This window comes from Chlorocebus sabaeus, chromosome 8 (assembly GCF_047675955.1).
Source record: "Chlorocebus sabaeus isolate Y175 chromosome 8, mChlSab1.0.hap1, whole genome shotgun sequence".
NCBI classification, from domain to species: Eukaryota; Metazoa; Chordata; class Mammalia; order Primates; family Cercopithecidae; genus Chlorocebus; species Chlorocebus sabaeus.
In genome coordinates this window covers 22,656,985-22,681,294 of record NC_132911.1, presented here as the reverse complement: position 1 = coordinate 22,681,294, position 24,310 = coordinate 22,656,985, and the positions used below count along the sequence as shown (strand labels likewise).

Genomic DNA, 24,310 nt, shown 5'->3' with positions numbered 1-24,310 from the left:
CATGGCCTCTGTGTCCTTCATTCTGTCCACTCATGCGCTCACTGAGTCCCTCCTTGGTGCCAGGCACCTGCTACTGAGGGGTGCCAAGCCCCTGCCAGAGAAGCTTGGTGCTGGGTCACAGCTGCAAGGGGGCTGGAGGCAGTGGCATCAGAGCAGTGGTCAGTGAGGCCGCTGTTGGGGGAGGGAGTGGGAGCAGAAGCTAAGAGTGGACTGAAGTCCTTAAGCCAGGAAGTAGTTCAGGGTTTAACAAGAGGAGAGACAGGCGTCCCGGGGAGGGAGCAGGCTCAGGACAGGCCTCCAGTGCCTCCTCTGAACCTCACTACCCCGACTACAGCAGCGCAGTGGGAAGCACCTCAGCTTCTACCCCTTCTGCTTGCCACAGCCTGGACAGGACTCGGAATCAAACCACAGGCCTGGGTCACCACTGCCGGCAAGAAGTAGTTCCTCTCTGTCCACGCACCCACGCACACAACCTGGGCCCTCCCCGTGGTACTTGGGGAGGCCGTGCCCCTTTTCTGAGTGCCTGGAAGTGACTGCGGGAAGGGAGAACAAGTGACCACGCCTTTTCCTCCGGGGTATAAAAGCGGAGGCGCGCGCGCCAATTCTGTCAGTGTAGCTGCGGAAACTTTTCCAGGCAGACGGGCTACGGGGACGATTTCTGGACGGTTTCTGATTGATTTTGGCGCTTTTTACCCAAACTTCAGGGGGACGAAAAGCCTCCACCCACCTCCCTTCTCATAGGACTTTGCGGACAGAGCGCCCCGACCGCCTCGAGCGCTCGAACAGGGCGCTCTCCAGGAGCCAGGACGGCGTCGGGAACCACACCATGGCTGCTGGCCGCAAGACCCTTAGGTTTGTTTTCGTCATCGTCGTGATTCCGCTGCTGGTGAGTACCCGCCGCCGTCCCTGGCTGGGGAAGAGCGCACCTGGCGCCAGGAGTGGGCAGAGAGAGAGGGGGACACGGCGGGGACGCTATGCCCGGGTCGCCTGCGGCAGGGCGTGCCGGGGCAGGACTACCCAGTCGTCGGAGTCGGGAAGATTGGGGTCCTCTGGCTGGGCAGGAGCGACCCGGCCGCGAGGGAGCAGATCGCGCGCTCCCCCTGGCTGTCCCGTGAGGCGAGGACCACACTGAGCTGTCCTGGAGTAAGTTCCAGAATCAACGGAGGGAGGGAGTCAAGATGGAAACTCCGGAATGAATCTCAGGAAGCCACAGCGCGGTTGCCTCTTTCGTTAGTTAGTTAGTTAGTTAGTTTGTTAATAACGTTAACCCAGGCCAGGCGCAGTGGCTCACGCCTGGAATCCCAGCACTTTGGGAGACCGAGGCGGGCAGATCACCTGAGGTCAGGAGTTGGAGACCCGCCTGGCTAACATGGTGAAACCCCCTGTTTACTAAAAATACAAAAATTAGCCGGACGTGGTGGCAGCAGCTTGTAATCCCAGTTACTCAGGAGGCTGAAGCAGGAGAATCGCTTGAACCTGGGAAGCGACAGGCAGGAGAATCGCTTGACCCCGGGAAGCGAAGGTTGCAGTGAGCCGAGATCGCGCCATCGCACTCCAGCATGGGGGAGAAAAGAGAGACTCCGTCACACACACACACACACACACTCACTCACTCACACAAATTAGCCAGGAAGACAAAAGCGAGACTCTATCTCTCTCACACACACTCACTCACACAAATTAGCCGGGAGGACAAGAGCGAGACTCCATCTCACACATACACACACACACAAACACACTCTCACACAAATTAGCCAGGACAACAGCGCGACTCTATCTCACACACATACACACACACACACTCACTCACACAAATTAGCCGGGAGGACAAGAGCGAGACTCCGTCACACACACACACACACACACACACTCTCTCTCTGTCTCTCTCTGACACAAATTTGCCGGGAGGACAAGAGCGAGACTCCGTCACACACACACACACACCCACACACTCACTCTCTCTCTCTCACACACAAATTTGCCGGGAGGACAAGAGCGAGACTCCATCACACACACACACACACAAACACACACACTAGCCGGGCATGGCGGCGTGCACCTGTGGTTCCAGCTACTCGGGAGGCTTAGGCAGGAGAATTGCTTGAACCCGGGAGGCAGAGGTTGCAGTGAGCCGAGATTGCACCAATACACTCCAGCCTGGGCGACAGCGCAAGACTCTGTCCAAAAAAAAAAAAAAAGGTAACTCTATGTTTACATTGTTAAACGTGTTCCTTGGAGATCGGTTTAACAAACAGCCAGGGAAAAAGCTGTCCAATGCTTTTTTTGCAACTTTCACTTCCTCTGCCCTGAGAGTGGCAGGAAGCGGTTAACCAAGGTGCTTGCAGTCAGTGTCTTCCACTGTCACCCGTGTGTCCCCTCTGCATCCCACGGGCAGGATCACAGGCTGGCCCCTTCCTTCAGCATGAAAGGTGTAAAGTTCTTGTTATGAGTTGGCTTTGGAAACTGAGATTGGTGGTGGGGTGCGCAGTAAGAACATATTATAAATAAAATGTGCAGACTGCCAGGACTTTCTCAGAGTGATTGAAATTTCTCCCAAGAGAGCTAAGGCTCCTTCTATAATACCCAAAAAGAGGGAGGACAAAACAAGGTTATAGGAACCATGAGAGTTTGCATGTTTTCTTTCAACAAATTCATACTAAATTCAAAAAGTGGTAACATTTTCACCTCTCAAAAATAACACAGCTGACTTCTACAATAGTTTATAGTGAGTGGACCTACCTGAAGCAGCTAGAAGAATGGCTGTGTCAGGACAGTGGCCCTGAAGAGAGAACGTGTGGATGACCAGTGTAGATAAGGCCAGCAACATGAATCTCACAGTTTTGGGAATGTGAACTCTATACATCCCAAAGGAGCCTTTGATCCCTCCATCGGTCTTGCCTTATTAAATGCATTTCAATGCACAATCGCTTTTTAAAATTTTGAAGCTAACACAGATCACATTAGATGTTTTATGGCAGTACATTCAGATTGATCTTCCTGTAAACAAGGGTATTGTATTTTACTGCATGGGTAAGCCACAGGTTAATTCACTGTTGCTGCCTAGGGGAAGTTGGTTAGATCCCATCCTGACTTTGCCTTTGCTAATTCCAACAGCATTATACTAAATACCCTTGTATGTATCATGTGTCCACATATCCATGTGCACCAGCTTATTGGACAATTCCTTACAAGTTGAATTCTACTACTCCTTCTGCGGGATAAATCACTTCAGAAGTTTCTTTAAATGTTCACGAATTTTCCTCCAAAAAACCACTGAACCCAGCTTACGGTCACACCTAGTCCACAAATGTGCCTGTGCCCCTACACCCTTGCTACACTTAGCTTTCATTCGTTGCTAGTCTAGGAGGTAAAACGTGATTCATCACATTGTTAGCATTTTCACTCCTTCATGGTGTTAGGAATTTTCAAGGATACAGGAGTTTTTGGTACTGGGAGTAGATGATCGGGGGATCCAGATGAGACAGCAGGGGAGGGCAGCAGGGAAGACCAAATTCCCAGCTGTGCACTTGGAAAACCGTGGTCAGCTGGGGCCAGTCCCTGCCAGCTGCCATGCCTCTGACTGGAGATAAGGTCTCCATCCTCAGGCTGTCAGGAGGACATCAGATGAGCCTGGAGCTGAGCTCAGTTCCTGACCTGAGGTCCTGGCTCTGTTAATGTTGGGCTGGTCCAATCTCTGTGTCAGGTCCTTCCACGCCATCCCTCTCTTCATCAAAGGAGGAAGTGACAAGTTCCAACAGCTCAGAATCTCAGACTCTGAGGCTCTCAAGGACTCCTGAGATTGGAGACTGGGATCACCTGGGCCCTGCTGTGCTTCCCCTCCAGCTCTGTGACACTGGTGAGGCCCCAGCTCCTGCCAGTAAAGTGAAGAGGAGATAAAGATCTTCAGCAGCCCTGTGTAAACCTCAGAGGGCTGTGTTAGCAGGTGTGGGAGGACAAATCACATCCTCAGGGCTGGTGTCAGTCACTCAGTACTCTGGATCCCCAGGGCATATGTCCTCCACCCAGCAGAGGCTGCACCTGCTCCTACCTGCACCTCAGTACCGGCTCCCTGAGCTTAGGACGGAAGCTTTTGAAGACTGGAGTGGAGCGCCATGCGGAGGGGCCATCGAGGAACAGAGGAGCTAGACCTCAAGTGAGGATAGCGATGGCACTGCAGGGCCACAGCCTGGTTTACCTCCCACGCTTCCAGTTGTCCTTCTGGTGGGTGCCCGGCCTGGGTTGGAGTTCGAAGAGAGAGCAGGAAAGGTCTCCATCCAGGTGGCTGCAGAGGGCTGCTCATTCAGCCCCTACTGAGAGGCCACGGTCCTGGTTCCGGTCCTCTGTCCTGTATCCGGGAGTGGCAGGGCAGCGAGGCTCTAACTTCCAGGTTGGGGATGGGGACAGTGGGGACAGTGCCATGCCCTCAGCCTGTGCTGTTGGGCAGCTGGTGTCCTGCTCCCAGCCAGCAACTGTACATCTTCAGGTAGTGGATTTTCCTAACAACCCGGGGAGATGAGGGTGGATCGTTTTCCCTGTCTTGCAAGTGGCAAAATGAGATTCAGGAGCAATGTCTCCAGCAGTTTTGGCCTCACCTTGTGTATAATGGCAGCCATATTTGGGCCTCTGCAGGGCTAGAGTTCTCTGAGCAGCTGCTTCTCTGATCTCTGTCCTGCACTTGGCCTCTGGGAGCTCCTGTGGGTCCTCAGCAGAGTCCACACGGCTCTTTGGGGTCCCCTCTCTGTGCCACAGCCTGGAGCCTGTCCTTAGGTGGTGAGCCAAGGCCGCCACTGCGTTCACCTCATGGGCTTGGGGGGAAAGTGATTCACCCAGGAAATAGACAGTGAACCCTTTATTGTCTTTGGAGTCTGCTGGAGCCAGGGAGGACAGACGAACCCCATGTGAATCCTGTTCCCTGGAGCCCACGGTGTGGTGGGTGAGGTGACACCAGGAATCATATAACTAATAGGAGGTAGCATGATAGAGACATGAGATCTCACCACCTTTGCCTCCCCCTCCTCCAGAGAGGCTGTGCTGGAGGGAGGCCGTGCTGGTGCAAGGCCATAGGATATGGTATTTTTGGCCTGGAGGATGATGTCTGGTTACTGTCACCATTGAGAGTCATGGAGGGAAGCTAAGCTCCCCTTGACAGGATTTTTATTTTGGCTGAGTCTGAGAATTCAGTTGACATAAGACAGGTACACAGGAGGAAAGCACATACTACTTTCTTTTTGAGATGCAGTCTTGCTCTGTCGCCCATGCTGGAGTGCAGTGGTGCAATCTCAGATCACTGCAACCTCTGCCTCCCAGATTCAAGCCATTCTCCTGCTTCAGCCTCCTGAGTAGCTGGGATTACAGGTGCCCTTCCTCAAGCCCAGGTAATGTTTGTATTTTTAGTAGAGATGCGGTTTTACTGTGTTGGCCAGGCTGGTCTCGAACTCGAGCTCAGGTGATGCACCCGCCTTGGCCTCTCAAAGTGCTGGGATTACAGGCATGAGCCACCATGCCCGGTCAACACACACATTTATTTAATGCAAGTTTTACCTGGCACAGAAGAAGCAATGAGAGTCAGTTATATACTGAATTAGACCAAGTAACTTGTGAAGAAGCAAGTAAATGTGTGGAGGCTAAAAAGATGAGTGGTTCTATTCTAACAAGGTCTGCAGAGTATTCTCTTGGGCTCCCACTTCTCATCCTTAAGAATAAGGAGATTGTCCTATGTTTCCCTGGGGACTTTCATCTCCTGCTTTTAGGAAACCCAAAAGAGGTCAAAATGATCTTCTTGCAGCTACTGTTTTTCAATAGCCTTTAATTAATAATAGTCAATGGGCCAGGGTGGTGGGCAGGTGTGATGGCTCACATCTGTAGTCCTGCCAAGGTGGTTGGATCATTTGAGCCCAGGAATTCAAGACCAGCCCAGGAAACATAGCAAAATGCTGTCTCAGAAAAAACAAAAACCAAAATAAAACAAAAACAAAAAACCAAAAAACCACACACACACAGAAAATCATGTCGTGTGAAGGAACCCAAGCAGAATGCATACCATTTGATTCCTCATCATATTAAAATGCAACCAATGTATTGTGACAAAAAGCAGAAGAAGCATTGCTGGGGACATAGGAGCAAAGCGGAAGAGAGGATTACATTGAAATATGAAGAAACACTGCAGGACGGTAGACGTGTCGTCTTATTGTGGCGGTAGTTCCACAGTGTATACATACATCTCAGTCTACCAAACTACATGCTTCAAAAATGTACACTTTGTTTCATATCCATTATACCTCAATAAATCTATTTTTAAAAAACCTTCAATAGAATATGAACACTTGAGTGTATACTGTATTCCCTATAGCACTTGCACATAGATCATGGAAATACGTTGCATAAAAAGTCAGTACCCAATTAAAATGGAATTCTAAAAGGTAATTAACATTAAAATGTGCAGGGGAAAAAGGAGTAAAAACATTAGACTAGACAATCATGGTTTAAATGGTAAACTTACAGGTCTATTTCGATATCAATTATTGCACTAACTGTAAATCCACTGGGTACTACAGTTCAAAGGTAGAAAGGGTTTGAAGGGCTGAAAAAAATAAGACTTAGCTATAACTTGTCTATACGAGATGGGACTTAAAAGGAAGACACAGATGCTGTCTGTTGAAAGCAAATAGGTGGAAAAAGATACACCATGCAGAGCGTAAGGCCAAGAAAACTGCCGTGGCTATCTCAGTATCAGATGAAGTTGATTTTGTTAGCGGTGGACGAGATCCGAGTTACCCTACGTTGAAGGCAGCGAATCTGTACCAGTCCACAGCACCTTCAGCTCTTCGCCTCCTGAGAGGAAAGAATTGGACTGAGGGACATAAGGCAGAAGGACAGACGGAGGCAAGTTTCAGAGCAGGAGTGGAAATTCATTAAAAAGCTTTAGAACAGGAAGGAAATGAAGAAACAGAAAGAAAAGAAGGAAAGTACAACTTGGAAGATGGCCGAGCAGGTGACTTGAGCAACTAAGCGCACAGCTGGCCCCCCGAGTCGGGGTTTTATAGGTTGGCATGCTTACAGAATCTTGCCTTACTTCTCCCCATTCCTGAAATCTCATTGGGAAGCTGCTGATCAGTTTCAGGTGTTTTCTATGTATTAGGAGACTGCCCTTCACTGGCATCAGCTTTAACCAGTTATTACTTTAGAGATACAGTTATCAACCACCTGATGGTCACCCAACACTGCTGGTGTCAGAAGCGGGGAGCCCTCTTCTGCCCTGCTCATACCTGACTAGCTACCTACTGTAACAATTTTAGGACACAGAATATTAAGGGAGATCAAAAGGGACCTTTGTAGTTAAAAAGGTTAATTCTTCAAGGAGTGTAATAATAATCACAAATTGTATATGCCTAGTAACAGAGCTTCAAAACACATGATGCAAAAACAGAATTAAAAAGAGATTAAATCGGCTGTTTCTCTGCACTTGGTAGCACGATCAGATGAAAACGCCAGTAAAGTGGCAAGCGACCTGCACACTGTGAACCACCTTGATTTAACTGACATTTAAAGAGCAGGAGTGGGACATCCACTGAACACTCATTCCTTTCTATGCTCATGATACTTTCACCAAGATAGACCGGGTTCTGGGCTATAAAACACACGATATGATCTCTACACTTAATGAAATGAAACTGGAAATCAGTAACAGTATCCATAGAGAATTCTAAAATTTGGTTATTGAACAGCACATTTCTAAAAAAATCTGTGGTTCAGAGAAGAATTCAAAAGGGAAGGTAAAATATTTCAAAATAAATAATAACAACAATATAACATCAAATCTGATTGGAAATTGCTAACAGTGCTCAGGGTGAAATAATAAAGCTTTCAATGTTTCTGTTAAAGAATTGGGGGTTGGGGAGATGGGGAGTTACTACCAAAGGGTATGCAGTTCCTTTGTGGAGTGATAAAAATATTCTAAGGTTGATTATAGCGATGATTGCATAGCTGTGAGTATATTAAAAACTACTGAAATGTAGACGTTAAATGGGTGAATTATATGAATCATCATAATTACTAATTATGTGAATTGTGTCTCATTAAAGCTGTCAAAAAAAGAAAAAAATGTGAAATGTATGGCCTGAAGATCTGCATTAATCAATTATAAAATACAAGCATAAATTTAAACCAAACAAAGTAACAAGGAGGAACATAAATCAAGGAAATAGAATACTGACCACAAAAAGAACTGACAAAACGGACCGTGTGTGGTGGCTTGCGCCTATAATCCCAGTACTTTGGGAGGCCCAGGCAGGCAGAACGCTTGAGCTCAGGAGTTGGACCAGCCTGCGCAACGTGGTGAAACCCCAGCTGTACAAAATACACAAATATTCGCCAGGCGTTGGGGCACACTCCTGTCTGTGGTCCCTGTCACCTGGGGACTGCGGTCGAAGGACCACCTGAGCTCGGGAGGCAGAGGCTGTAGTGAGCAGAGATTACGCCACTGCACTCCAACCTGGATGACAGAGAGAGACCCCGTCTTCAAAAAAAAAAAAAAAAAAAAAAAGAATTGACAAAATGCAAAGTTGGTCTTCAAATGGAGTAAGAGTGTGAGAGCAGAGAAAGGAGACAGAGGCATCGCCTGAACCTAGAGGGACCGTAGCCCGAGAAGGAAGGATTTGGGAAACATGCGTTAGCTTCACCGTCACCAACTACTAGACAGGCTTTAATGTGGAAGAAAGCTACATTTTGTCTCGTTTAGATCCAGGCAGTTGAACAGAGCCCAACATAAGTAGCTTTTGTTGTAACCACTTTGTTTTTGCTCAGGAGCAAGATTATATTAAATTTAATTAAATGTAAGTTTACAATTAAATTAATTTTGTACTTTAAAACACTCCCAACTTAAAAGTTACAAAAACTATACACAAAAAATTGAAAAATAGCTGTTGGCATGATGAAAGCTATTATTGAATTATTTATTGTGTACTTTCTACAAGCAAGGAAATTAACATCAACACGTTACCACTATCTAATAAGCAGACTCTGTTCTGATTCTCCAGTTGTCTTCTCGTTGTCATTTATAACACACAGATCATGGCCAGAATCCCTGAATTGCTGTTTCATCTTTTCGTGTTACTCTTTGATATTTAGTGGGAACAGCTTGTCAAAGTCCTTTGTAATGCAGAAATTACTTAATGTTGGATGCTATATCCTGACTTTCTTTAAGGTTATATTATAACCCTCATTTGTAAAACTGTGTATCTTTATGTGTGTGTTTGTGTGTGTGTGTGAGAGAGAGAGAGAAAGAGAGACAGAATTCACCCACTAGTAAATTAAACACTTGATCAAACTAAATATATTAGATGCTATTTCTGCTTGAAGGGTTCATCTGTTTTTTGTATTCTTTTTTTTTTTTTTTTTTTTTTGAGGTGGAGTCTCGCTTTGTTGCCCAGGTGCAGTGGCGTAATCTCGGCTTACTGCAAGCTCTGCCTCCCGGGTTCACACCATTCTCCTGCCTCAGCCTCCTAAGTAGCTGGGACTATAGGCGCCCACCACCATGCCTGGCTAATTTTTTGTGTTTTTAGTAGAGACGGGATTTCACTGTGTTAGCCAGGATGGTCTCGATATCCTGACCTCATGATCCGCTCCCCTCGGCCTCCCAAAGTGCTGGGATTATAGGCATGAGCAACTGCGCCCGGCCTTTTGTATTCTTATAAAATCTTTTCTTGCCAACCACAGTGGTGTGTTCCTGTTATCCACATTACTTGGGAGACTGAGGCAGGAGGACCACTTAAGGCCAGAAGTTCCAGGCTGTAGTGGACCACGATCACACCTGTGACTAGCCACTGCATTCTAGTCTGGGCCACATAGCAAGACTCTATCAAAAAAATAAAAAATAAAAATAACTCTTCTGCTCACATTTCCTGGGGTAAAGCTATTTTATGTTATAATATGAGAAAAGGATACAGAGGTGTTTTTCTTTATAGAAAATAGCTGCCCTAACAGGCCAAGGGACAAACATGGATGCAAAAGAATGAAAGTTTGGAGCTGGAAAGAAGTCCAAGCTCTAATGGGTTTTGTCACTTGGGGTGAAGGGAATATGAGACGGAGCCTGGGAGAGGTAAGGTCTGGAAACCACTCACGCCCATCTCTGCCTTGTCCCCACAGGTCCAAGTTGACTCTGCCACCATCTCCCGGCAGGATGAAGTTCCCCCGCCGCCAGTGGCCTCACAGCAACAGAGGCGCAGCCTCGAGGAGAAGTGTTCAGCAGGTGCACTTTTATTTTTAAAAATCAGTTTATTTTTAATTGACAGATAAACATTGTATATATTTATGGTGTACACCATGATGTTTTGAAATATGTACACATTGTGGAATGGCTAAATCAAGCTAATTCACATACTTATCATGTATTTGTGGTAAGAACACTTAAAAATCTACTCAGCAATTTTCAGCTGTACGGATACAGAGCCCTGGGATAAGCCCTCTTCGCCCTCCTCATCTGCAGGTTCTGCATTCATGGTTGCAAACACCACAGATCAAAAACATGTAGAAAAAATAATGAAAATGATAATACATCAGTAAAAGGTTGTCTCTTCACTCTGTTCATTGTTTCCTCTGTTGTGCAGAATCTTTTTAGTCTAACGTAATCTCATCTATTTTTGCTTTTGTTGCCTGTGCTTTTGGGGTCATAGCCAAGAAATCATTGTGCAGATCAACGTCCTGAAGATTTTTCCCCTGTTTTACAGTATCAGGCCTTATGTTTAATCTTTAGTCCATTTTGAGTTAATTTTTACATCTGATGTGAGATAAGGGTGTTATTTCATTCTTCTGCATGTCAATAACTTATTTTCTCAACACCATTTATTGAAGAGGCTGTCCTTTCCCCATTTTGTGAAAGCATTGGTCCGTTAAGCATCTGTTGTACCTCTGAATCCCAACAAAAGGTAAAACCCTGGCGCTCCAGCAGTTTCTCAGCATGGTTCATACTAGGGGAACCTGGTCCATGGTTGGGATCCATGGATCCCTCTAGTCTCCCATTCCATGGTCTTACACATCTTGAGGGCACCCACATGGTTTGTTCATCTCCTGCAAAAACAGAAACATACCCTCACCCCTACGTTACTAAATCTACTGAAACAGAAGCAAAGGCCCCTTTGGCCCCCCCCCTTTTTTTTTTGTTTTTTTTTTTGCTGAAGCATTTCTAACTCAGCCTCTGCTTCTTTGGTTATTTACAGCAGGGTAAAACTTACCATTGACAATGAGAAGCAGGCCTTTTCTGATTAACAGAAGGCATAGAGAAAGCAAATGGAGGCTTATCCTTCTTGTGCAACAGTATAGCTAAAAAGCAATCCTTAAAACTTCAATTTGCACTGTACATGTGGATCCACTAGATGCTGTGGTGATGTGTCTTGATGATGATCTCTTCATATTTAATCTGTTTGGGATTTTTTGGGCTTCATGAATGTGGATGTCCATTCCCATCCAGATTTGGGACATTTTCTTTAGTTATTTCTTTAATTACACTTTCTGTTCCTTTCTCTTTCTCTGATGCTCCTTGGACCACCATAATGCATGTATTATTTTGCCTCATGGTAACCATTGGTACTGTTGGCTTTCTTCCCTCTTTTTCATTCTTTATTTTCTTTTTCTTCTTGTGATTTAGTAATTTCAGATGCTCTGTTTTCAAGCTCACTGATTCTTCTGATTAATCAACTCTGCTGTTGACATTCTCTGTGGAATTTTTTAGTTCAGATATTGTGTTGTTTAATTTTAGAATTTCTACTTGGTTCTTTTTTATGCTGTCTATATATTAAACTACTCATTTTGATAATGTATTGTTTTCTGACATGACTTAGTTGTCCATCTGTATTCTCTAGTAGCTGACTGAGCTTCTTTAAGGTGAGTATTTTCAATTCTTTGTCAGGCTGTTGTAAATGTCTGTCTGTTTCAGGTTGGTTACTTGTGCTTCATTTTGTTTCTTTGATGCCCTCACAGTTCCCTGATTGCTCAGGAGCCTGTGGCAATGTGTTCGAATGTGCACTTTGATGAATCTGTGATTAACTGCAGTATCTACAGACTGGCTTTGTCAGGGAACTCCCTTCACCAGTCGGCCTGTTCACAGATTCTCGACAGGCCATGTGGCGTGTTTCAAGGGTGGTCAGAGCCTGTATCCAGAGAGGTGACCTGAGGCCTGGCTCCATGGGGGCTGAACTGGCACTGGAATAGGCCTTGTACTTGGGTCTGCAGATATCAGCCAGGTGCTGTGATGGGCCTCATCCTTGGGTCCACAGGCAAGGACCTGGAGCCTGAGTTCATGGGGACTGACGTGGCACTAGGGCAGACCTGGAAGCTGAATCTGTGGAGTTGGGTCAGGATCCTGGGTCTGTAGTGCTAGCCTGAAGGCACAATCTAAGACTGATATCTTAGCTTATCATGCCCTTATCTCTATGTCCTTCCAGACTTCTGTCTCCTGCACGTTCTGGTTCTTTATTCCATAGGGATACGTTGGATGATTTCTGTCAGTCAGGCACCATGCTAATGGGGATAATTATAAGAGGCTCTGCCCTCATGGAACCTTTTCTCTGGGATAGTGTTAAGATACACAGATCAAAATAACAGTCAGAAATTCCTGATAGGAACCATGAAGAATAATCAGGTGATGAGTGAGACCGAGACGAGGTTGGTGGGGCCTCTCGAGGATGGTGATTTGGGCCAGTATCCAAAGTTGGACAGGGATAGTTGTGCAGAGAGCCAGAAATAGTGCTCCTGAGCAGCCTCCCCGGGAATGAGAGCCGCAGGGTGCCGGGGCTGGGGGATACTGAGCAAAGACAGGGCCACCATAGTGAGTGGACAGCAAGCAGGTCAGGTGGACCAGCATGGGCAGGTCACATGTAGACGAGGTTGGATTTTATTTTGTTATTTTATTTTATTGTTAAAAAAAAAAAAAGCCTGAGTGTGGTGTGGTGTGGAGGCTCATGCCTGTGATCTCAGCACTTTGGGAGGCCCAGGCGGGTGGATCACCTGAGGTCAGGAGTTTGAGACCAGCCTGGCCAATATGGTGAAACACTGTCTCTACTAAAACTACAAAAAATCAGCCGGACGTGGTGGTGGGTGTCTGTAATCCCATCTACTCGGGAGGCTGAGGCAGGAGAATCGCTTGAACCTGGGAGGTGGAGGTTGTAGTGAGCTGAGATCGTGCCACTGCAGTCCGGCCTGTGCAACAAGAGTGAAATTCCATCTCCAAAATCCGTCTCCAAACAACAACAACAGCACAAGAACAACAAAAACACAAAAGTAAAATATTTCAAAGATTTGTATTGATTACATATTGAAATGTAGTGTTCTGGATATTTTAGGTTAAAAATAGATTGTTAAAATTAATTTGACCTCGTTCTTTTTACCACTTTAATATGGTTCTCATAGAATTTAAATTTCTTATGTGGTTTGTATTATATTTCTGTCAGTAGTGCCAGTCAAAGGTATGTAATAGATGCAGAATTGATGACAAGAGTGGATTTCTCTCTCTGGATTCCACTGAGGGCCAAAAGAGAAGTTTCCCCACCACTCTCAGCCTCTGGGAATTCTGCGGTGACCCATTCATTGGCTTTTCTCTCCCTTCCCAGGATATCATAGATCAGAACCTACTGGAGCCTGTAACGCATGCATAAAGGGTGTGGATTACACCAATGCTTCCAACAATTTGCCTTCTTGCATCGGATGTGCAGTTTGTAAATCAGGTACAGAACCTCTCGTCCAGAGGTGGAGTGCAGGAATGAGGTGGGAGTTGTAGCCGACATGAGTCAGGGAACCAAGTTCCAGCCCAACTTGGTCTTCATCACCCTGTTTCATGATTATGACTTTGGTTGATTAAACAAAAATAGAAAGAAATATTTTCTATGATGCATGCCACCTGGCTGGGAAATCTTCTAAACTATTGGCTACAAGGAGCTGGGGGCATCATTACAGCACAGAGAAGTCCTGGCTTAGTGGATGGGGCTGAGTTTTAGGGTTGGCACGGGTGTGCTCTGTGGCCAGGCTCTCTTCTCTGGGCTTTGTGTTCCTGGCAGGTGCTCGGGCTTGCTCAGCCTTCAGGTTCTCAGGCCTCTACCACCTCCCCAGCAGGCTGGTTTTTTGGGAAGTCACCCAAGGGCTCCTCTCCTTGCAGAGTCTCTCAGATGATACCCTGTGCCTCCTTTGCTACTGACCATGTCATCTAAATGGTGCTTTTTCCCTAATCTGATGTAGTAAATAATGAATCACGGACCTTTTGTATTGGTCCTTATGTACAGGGTGGGTGTCCTGTGTGAGCCCTGAGTATGCTGGCGCGGAAACCGGCCCTCAGAACTCCTTGGCGAACTGAATTGAGCTGAGCTGAGGGGGAGGGGGTTGGGGTGGTGAGGAAGGGTCAAGAGAAACATCAGGGAAACACATTCCCAAAACCTTGTGCTCTGTCATCAGATGAAGAAAAGATGAGTCCCTGCACCACGACCAGCAACACAGTGTGTCAGTGCAAAGCAGGAAGTTTCCGCAATGGCAATTCCACCGAGATGTGTCGAAAGTGCAGCACAGGGTGAGACAGCAGCCAAGGGGCTCCCGACAGCTGTCAGGAACCTGAGAAGATCTGAGTCACCTGGTACCCCTATCTCTCCGCTTACCCCATGGAGCCTCCAGCCCCATGAGGCATCCCTGAGCCTCTGGGGTCTCTTGAGCCTGCAGTGGCCCCTCCTGGTCCATCTGCCTGTCCCACCCCTACCCCCTGCAGCAGCTCCTACCCATCCCTCCCTCCCCAGCACGAGTCCCTTTGGCCAGGCTGAATTGTTCACTGGGCACAGGAGGTGACTTTCTAGGTCCCTTGAACCTTTTCAGGGAATCTAGGAAATGAGATTTCCTTTGAAATCAGAAGAAACACTTGATCCAGTGTGGCTTGTATTTGTCCTTATTCCAAATTGGTTTAAGAAATGTAATGTTTCATATTTTTTATGCAGGCGGGAACCCATGAAGGAAAAAGTGCCTGTAGCTCACAAAAATCATAATAAGGCTGTGGGTGGAGCTCCCTTAAGTTCCCATGAGGACCCGAGCCCACCCCGCCGGCCTCACTCCTGGCCCCTGACTTCTCAATAAGTCCTTCTTTTTCCTATTTGGGTTTTAGGGGCAAAGAGCAACTTGTCTTCTCTGGCCCTCCACTGTTTGCTGTGATTGGGAGGAACCAGCAGCAGACAGGGTGGGGTGAGGGCTCACTCGTACTGTGGGTTAACTGGAGGAGGGGGCTCAGCTTGTGGCCACAGGGGCTTGTGATCTTCCCCTAGAGTGTGGCTCCTCCTAAGGCAGCCTCCACTGCAGCCCAGGGAAGCTCCGTGTCCTGGAGCTGCAGCTCTGACCCCAGAGCAGGGAGGCTGAGGGGCTGAAGTGCGCATGCTCAGACCCTTCCCCAGCCTCAAGAAGGGAGCATAGGGGGACCCCCTGCAGACACGAGGAACCTGTCCCCCTCTGACGTCTTCTCAAGGACATTGGGCAGGGAGGGTGGCTCCTCTTTCATCTCACCTGGCCAGCTTTCCATCAGGAGTCCCCGTCTCCCTCCCTGTGTGTACCCAGGTGTCCCAGAGGGATGGTCATGGTCAATGATTGTACGCCCTGGAGTGACATCAACTGCAGTGCATCAGCTGCCAGTTCCACGGAGAAAACCGAAGCGGCGGAGGAGACAGTGACCACTAGCCTGGGGACTCCTGCCTCTTCCGGTTACGTCCGACCCATCTCTGCACACATCTGCATCCCTGCAGGGGCCTTCATCATGGTGTTTGCGGCTTTTTGAATTTTATTTAAGAAGGAACTCATTTCTTACCTGAAAAGCATCTGCTCAGGTAGGTGCTGGCTGAGGGTGGGGGCGCTGGACACTGTCTGCCCTGCCCCCTCCCACTCTGTTCCTACAGACAGTAATCCCCATCCCTGCCCCTGGTCCAAGTGTCTCCAGCCTGGTTCGATCTTCCGCCTTGTGATCGCCCCATCCCCACATCCCGTGTATCCCCCAGGACCCTGGTCTCATCGCCTCTCTCGGGGCTGGGGGTCCCCTCATCTCTCAGCCAAGTCTAGGAGGGCAAAGTCAGTTCCTCCCACCTTCAGGCCCAGCCAGGCAGGGGGCAGTCGGCTCCTCAACTGGGTGACAAGGGTCAGGATGAGAAGTGGTTGTGGGATTTATTCAGCTTTGGTAAGAGCAGAACACGGAGATTTTCCACGTGTTGGTTTTTACTCTAGTTCCCCTTCTCATCCCCCTTCCTCAGGGTGTCCCCGAATTGCAAGGCCCTATTCCTGTCCCCACCCCAGGGCTCCTTGTCCAGTGTCCCTGCCCCCAGCCTACCCCTGCGCCCCGCTGTCCTCTGGGAGGGAGGTGCTGTGTGGGCCCCTCCCTGCCTGCTAAGGAGACTCCTTCTCTTCCAGGTGGTGGAGGAGGCCCCGAACGTGTGCAGAGAGTGAGTTGGTTTCTCCAGAAACTGGGGGCTTCATGGGTTCAGGAACTGCTTCCCATCCACTGGCGAGCCCGGGTGGGCACAATTCCTTGTCCTCATAGCTGCCCTGACTCTGACGAGGCCTGGGGTATCTGGGCTGACTGTGGGGGACACATGGCCATTTTGAGCAGCACACAGACTGGCGGGCCATGCTGCAGCCCCATCCTTCGTGCAGCCTGGGTGACACCATCACTCCACAGCTGGCCCCGTGGGGATGGGGTGACCACCTGACCCACCTCTGCAGTGGGTCCTGGATGTGCTGAGCCTCAGCCGCCTGGGGTGACCTCATTGGGAGGGATTGGGGATGGCAGGTCCAGCTGCCAACTGGGGACCTTGAAGCTGAGCCCTGGGTGTGGACCTGAGTGGGCCGTTTGCCTTCCCAAGGTCTTTTTCTGGTGTTCACGTCCTTCACGAGTTCCTGGGACGGAGGACAATGCCCGCAACGAGACCCTGAGTACTAGATTCTTGCATCCCACCCAGGTCTCTGAGCAGGAAATCAAAAGTCAGGAGCCGGCAGAGCCAACAGATCTAACTGTACAGTCACCGGAGGAGCCACAGCGTCTGCTGGTGAGTAGAGGAGGGACTGTGCCATGCCTGGCCTGCTGCCTGCACAGGACTTTGAGGACAGTGGGAGATGGCAGTGCCTCCGTTCTCCTGGCCCAAGGGGACATGAAGCCTTTGGGAGACAGGGGACTGCAGGGGATGGAGCAGCTGCACTGAGGTGGTGACTGTGCCAGTCTGCAGGACATCTGCTTCTTATTCCTTGTCCCCAGAGTCTGGATCTCCACAGGCATACAGTGGGTGTCACAGGGTTCATTGATAACTGACTAAGGCTGCACAGTCTCCATCGTGTGCTCCTAACAGAACTCAGGGAGCCCCTGCTTGAAACAGCAGAAGTTTTAAATGTACTTCAAAATTCTCACTACACTGCACATACTTCATAGTAAATCTTTGTCCAGATTTCTGATCAAGTATGTAAGGAGGCTTCTGTGAGGAAGTAGGATTTCTGAGTCAATGCGTAGAAGTGCTCTTGTATTACACAAACACACACATCCAGTTATTCACTTGGATTCACCAGTTTTGATATGACATTGAGTAGGTGTCAAATCTCTTTTTTTTAAGCTTCGAAAGTTCTTTCCTTCAAGATAAGATGATCCTATCTAATTTCTTACGGACTTTTAAAGAACGATTTGGTTTGTAGCATTCACCAGTGGAATGTAGGTGCCATTTCTTTTGCAATGCTGTGTGAAGGGAGGAACTCTGAATTATTCTGAGTCATTGTCTCTTTCCTCCTCGCCTGTTGAAGAAGTGGTTCTCCTGTTGTTTACTGCTTTTGGTTCCTCTTTGACCACTTGTCAAATACTCATCTGGACAAGGATCACTTTCCACCCATTTTCTTCCTTTCCTATAACTACACCGCATGTTTTTTTTTAATGAAGTATAAAAAGGGAAGAAAACAAACAAAAAATGTCAACAATTACTCCATGCTGCTGAACCGCATTGCACCTTTGTTTTGTAATTTGTAGAGATCTGATCTTGCTATGTTGCCCAGGCTGGTCTCAAACTCCTGGCCTCAAGTCATCCTCTCACCTTGGCCTCCCAAAGTGGTGGGATTACAGGCATAAGCCACTGCACCTGACCGCGTTGCACATTTTTTGAAAGTGGTAAATGCAGAGCCACAGGTCTGCCACACTACAGGAAGGTTCTCAGTCTTAGTGGTAGTTCCCCAACACTTCCTCCAGCCCCAGCCCTTCTTAATTCAGGTAAATGCAACAGAGAATATCTTGTGATTCTTTGTGGAAATCTTTATGCATATGCCACGTATATTCATACAAGCACATGTACATTTTGTTTACATTACAGGGATTATGTTACATATAATACACTGTCAAAGGAAACTTGTTTTCATTTTTTCTTTTTCCTTTTTCAAATTTATTTTGATTCAGGAGGTGCATATGCAAGTTTCTTACCTGGTTATATTGTTTGATGCTGAAATTCGGGGTATGAATGATTTTATCCAGGTTGTGGGCGTAGTATCCAACAGTTAGTTTTTCAACCCTTCCTCCTCTCCCTCCCTCCCCGCCCTGGTAGTCGCCAGTGTCTATTGTTGCCGACTTTATGTTCGTAAGTACCTGATGTTTAGCTCCCACTTATGAGTGAGAACATGCAGTATTTGGTTTTACGTTCCTACGTTAAATCACGTAGGATGATGGCCTCCAGCTTCATCCATGTGGCTGTAAACAATATGATTTCATTCTTTTTTATGGCTGTGTAGTCTCCCATGGTGTATATACCACATTTTCTTCATTCAGTCCACTGTTGATGGGAACCTAGGTTGATTCCACGTCACTGCTATTATGGATAATGGTGTCTTTTGGTAGAATGATTTGTTTTCTTTTTTTTTTTTTTTTTTTTTTTTTTGAGATGGAGACTCGCTGTCACCCAGGCTGGAGTGCAGTGGCATGATCTCAGCTCACTGCAAGCTCCGCCTCCCAGGTTCACGCCATTCTCCTGCCTCAGCCTCCGGAGCAGCTGGGACGCCACGCCCAGCTAATTTTTTATATTTTTAGTAGAGATGCAGTTTCACTGTGTTAACCAGGATGGTCTCAATCTCCTGACCTTCTGATCCGCCCGCCTTGGCCTCCCAAAGTGCTGGGATTACAGGTGTGAGCCACTGCACCCGGCTACACCTGGCTAATTTTTGTATTCTTTAGTAAAGACAGGGTTTCACCATGTTGGTCATGCTGGTTTTGAACTCCTGACATCGTGATCCACTTGCCTTGCCTCCCAAAGTGCTGGGATTACAGGTGTGAGCCACGGTGCCCTGCGCTACTGATTTTTATACATTGATTTTGTATCCTGAAATTTTGCTGAAGCTGTTTATTAGTTCCAGGAGGCTTTTAGTGGAGTCTTCAGGGTTTTCAAGGTATAGAATCATATCGTCCATGAAGAGTTTTGACTTCTTCATTTCATATCTGGATGCCTTTTCCTTCTTTCTCTTGCCTGAGTGCTCCGGCTAGGACTTCCAGTACTATGTTGAATGGGAGTGGTGAGCGTGAGCATCCTTGTCTTGCTCCAGTTCTCAAGGGGAATGCTTCCAGCTTTTGCCCATTCAGTATGATGTTGGCTGTGGGTTTGTCATAGATGGCTCTTACCATGGTGAGGCATGTTCCAATGGGAACTTTCTAATGTTTTTTAATATCCAAAAGAGCAAACACCTCTTCCATACTTTTTCAAAATGTATTATTTTACCCAGATAAAATTCACAATTAAAAGATTTCCTCCATCCTTCCCTCCTGAAAAAACTCGGCATTTTTGTCAATTCGCTTTAAAATTAAAAATTAATCTAGAAATACTGAATATTTTATAAATATAAATATAAATATTTACATATATTTTATAAATATTTAGTATTTATATATAAATAAATGCATATCTATATATAAATATATGAATTTATATTATATATAATTATATATATTTATATATGAATTTATATAAATTATATAAATATTTATATAAATATATAAATATATGAATTTATATAATAAATAATTATATAAACTAATAAATTTATATACAAATAAATTATATATATTTTTATTATGTATATTATATATTATATATAATTTATTATATATATTTATATATAAAATCTATATATATGTACATAAACTTATATATAAATAGTGAATATAAAATATTCAGTATTTCTGGATTCAGTATATTTATTCAGTATAATAATATTCAGCATAATATTTATTTATAAATTTATAAATAAATAAGTATTCAGTATTTCCTTATCAAAGGAGATAACATTTGGTGTCAAGTATTTTATTGTAACTGAGTTGTGATTTGTATTCCTTTTCAAATCAATTATTCCTGTTGCTTATGGCTGTTTAGTATCTCGTATCCAGCATGAGTTGGATAGCCTTGTAATTCTGTTTGCTAATTTATTGCATCTGCTATGTTTTTAACTTTCCTCCAAACATACATTTCTATTTCAGTATTGTAGTTTCATTCTTAGGGATTTTAAATGACATTGAAAATAATGATTATCATGTCTGCCGTCTTCCAAAAGTCTTACCTCATTTTAATTTTCCATCTTGTTGCCTAGGCCAGACCTTTCAGAACCGTGTTCAGCTGTGCTTAGGGAAAGCAGGTGTTTGGGTCCTGATTTGATTTCTGGAGAAGACCTCCAAAGTGTCACCCTGAGGAATGGCGTTCACTTTTGGTTTCATATAGAAATTCTCATAATCAAGAACGCAACCTACTATTCTAAAAGGTTCTGAAAAAGATGAGAATTGGTGTTTAATTTTACCAAATGCCTCTCCAGCGTCCATGGAGACTGCTGTTTTATTTAATTACACTGTTGATGTGGTACAGTATTAATGGTCAAAGGTCATTTACAGTCTTGGAATAAATCATTTTGTTAGGTTTTCCTGGGTACTCTCATATATACTCTTCTGCCGGTGAGAATTGTGTAAGGAAGTGATCGTTTCCTGTGAGGGTGGGTGGGAGTTGATTAGATGGGGCAGAAGGGGACTTTCTGGGGTGGTGGCAATGTTCTATGTCTTGATCAGGGGATAATTACCCAGGCATATACAGTAGTCAAAGCTGGACAGAACACTTACAAAGTGAGCATTTACTGCATGCCACGTATGTCTCAATGAGTCACCAGCACACAGAGCCCAAGAGCTATGCAGGACCAGAGGTTTGTCTCCATCTCCATGGAGACCCGAGATGGGAAGCGCTGCAGGTCTCTTGCTGGCTGGTGGTCGGGGTCAGTACTGGACTGCAGGACTCCTGACTCTGACCAGAGCATTCCCCACTGTGTGTTACAGGAACAGGCAGAAGCTGAAGGGTGGGTGTCAGAGGAGGAGGCTGCTGGTTCCAGTGAATGACGCTGACCCCAGTGAGAGTGTTTTGTGCCTTGAGACAGGGAATAGGGACAGTGTCCTACCTGCTGTCCCTACAGCGAGAGGGCTCTTCTGGAGCATTCACTGCTGGAAGCAGGGGGTCCCATGTCAATCCTGTGCTGATTGTCCTTGGAGCATCGAGACCCTAAATCTCTTCTCTCTTCTCAGTCAACACCTTGCTGAATGCCTCGGCAACACTGGAGGAAGGACATGCAAAGGAAACAATTCAGTACCATGTGGTGGACTCCGAGAAGCTCTTTTATGAAGAAGACGCAGGCTTTGCTACGTCGTCCCTGTGAAAGAATCTCTTCAGGAAACCAGAGCTTTCCTCGTTTACCTTTTCTTCTAGAAGGGGAGGCAGCCTGGAAGAGACAGTCCAGTACTTGAACCATGCCTCAACTAACTCTGCTATCCAATATGGTGCAGCTTACCAAAGGTCCTAGAACTTTGTCAATGCACTTGAAGTAATTTTTATGAAATACTGCGTGTGATAAGGAAACTGGGGAAATTTGTATAAGACTCTTGGCGGCATAGAGTTATACGATTGTGAATTACGGGTCGTTTTCATCCAAGTGCGGTGGCTCATGCCTGTAATCCCACCACTTTGGGAGGCTGAGGCTGGTGGATCACTTGAGTTTAGGAGTTTGAGACCAGCCTGGTCAACACAGTGAAACTCCGTCTCAATTTACAAAGAAAAAAAGTAGTTTTAGGATGTCATTCTTTCCAGTTCTTCATCATGCGACAAGTCCTTTTTTAAATTTCTTATATTGCAAGCTCGATCTCTACTGGTATGTGCATTTAATGACATCTAACTATAGATGCCGCATAGCCACAATGGTTTATCTTACAGTTTTTTCACTTTAGAATGGGATTATCTATCTAGTTATTAGCTGTATTTTCAGTTTAGGATATTTTTGAGTTAATGATGAGATTATCAGGACATAGTCCTATGCTAAGTCATGAGCATATGGATTTATGAGGGTTCGACTTAGAGTTTTGAGCTTTAACATGGGATTATTGGGGCTTACCCCCACCTTAATTAGAGAAACATTTGTATTGCTTATTACTGTATGATGTACATCTTTCTATTTTCCGACTTTTGTGTAATGATGTAAGCATGGATGAACTTTAGAAAATGTACTTTTTAGGTTAGTTACATAGGTTGCCTGGATACAAATCAGCAGTGAAAAATCACTGGAAATATAACTAGTGACGGAGGGAGAAATCCTCCCCCCCGTGGGAGGCACTGACTGTGTTCCAGTTCTCCCTCCTACGCCCTGAGACTGGACGAGGGTTTGATGACTGGCAACTTCTCAGGGGGCCAGCCTGTCTTACTTGATTTTAGAGGTATATAGCCATATTTATTTATAAATAAATATTTATTTATATTTATTTATAAATCGATGTTTACATATGCCCAGGATTTTGAAGAGCGTGGTATCTTTGGGAAGCCATGTGTCTGGTTTGTCCTGCTGGGACCGTCATGGGACTGCATCTTCCTACGTGTCCACAGCAGATGAGGACAGTGAGAATTAAGTTAGATCTGAGACTGTGAAGAGCTTCTCTTTCAAGCGCCATTACAGTTGAATATTAGTGAATCTTGGGCTTCCTTTGGACTCAGGGCAGAGCAGGTGTTTATCTGCCCCGGGATCTGCCATGGCATCAGGAGGGAGGAGTGGATGGTGCTTGGGAATGGTGTGAAATGTTTGCTGACTCAGGAGTGGATGGGCCTCTCTCCCTGGTGGTCTGTGACCCCAAGTCCCTGAGCTGCATTTCAGGGTACAGATTCCCTATTTGAGTCGCTTGGCTTCTCTGTAAGCATCTGACTCATCTCAGAAATATCAATTCTTAAACACTACGACAATGAAACCCAAAATGGGTGACACATTTGTCCTTGTGTCACGTTCCATTATTTTATTTAAGAACCTCAGTAATCATTGTAGCCTCTTTCCAGCAAACCCTTCTCTACAGTAGTCCAGTCGTGGTAGGATAAATTACAGATGTAGTCATTCTAGGGCTTTCAGTCTTTTCCATCTCAAGGCATTGTGTGTTTTGTTCCGGGACTGGTTTGGCTGGGACAAAGTTAGAATTGCCTGAAGATCGCACATTCAGAGTGTTGTGTCTGTGGAGTTTTAGGAGGGGGTGGCCTTTCTGGTCTACGCACTTCCATCCTCTCCCACTTCCATCTGGCGTCCCACGCGTTGTTCCCTGCACTTCTGGAAGGCACAGGGTGCTGCTGCCTCCTGGTCTTTGCCTTTGCTGGGCCTTCGGTGCAGGACACTCAGCCTCAAAGCTCAGAGGGAGCCAGTCTGGACCCAGCTCCCTTGTCCCTTCCTTAGAGGCCTTCCTTGAAGATGTATCTGGCCTATCAACCTTATCAGTGTTTAAGCTTATTCCTTTAAAGTAAGCTTCCTGAGAACATGAAATTGTTGGGGTTTTTTGGTGTTGGTTGGTTTGTTTAGGTTTTGCTTTATACCCAGGCCAAATAACATATAACACCTGGTTATGTACGAAATGCTTATATGTTTATGATCAAAATAAATGTGAAACCTCATAGAAAAAGAGGTGTGGTGTTCGTTTATTTCCATCCTCCCCTCCTCCTGTGACACAGCTCTGAGTGACAGGAGGCCAGGGCTTCCTTCCTGCTGGGACTCCTTACTTGTCCCCTCTCTGCCTTTGGTGTGTCGGGGGAGGTTCCTGCCTATGACTCCCTGGATTTTAAAGGGCCGGGTTCTTGGGCACTGGAATTCACATGCACCTTCTCCCTGTTTCTCTCGTGTCTGCCCCTCCCTCTGGGGAGAGGGACACCAGCCCTTACCTGTATCCCCATCAGTGGACCCAGGTTGCTCAGCCCTGCAGGCACCTGGGAGACCCATTTCCCACTCCCCTTGCCTCTCTCTCTCTCTCTCTCTC

The 24,310-nt window shown here is 46.2% G+C and overlaps 1 protein-coding gene across 1 annotated transcript; it reads left to right on the top strand.

The window, feature by feature from the left end:
• The first annotated feature begins 625 nt into the window (after positions 1-625).
• On the top strand, positions 626-23,962 carry LOC103215471 (tumor necrosis factor receptor superfamily member 10D). Its single transcript, XM_073017997.1, is given in 9 exon segments — positions 626-886; positions 10,144-10,246; positions 13,602-13,715; positions 14,437-14,548; positions 15,571-15,836; positions 16,411-16,442; positions 16,863-17,045; positions 21,323-21,343; positions 21,345-23,962. Coding segments are annotated over 9 exon segments (1,209 nt in total). The 5' UTR covers positions 626-826; the 3' UTR covers positions 21,663-23,962.
• Positions 23,963-24,310: the final 348 nt, after the last annotated feature.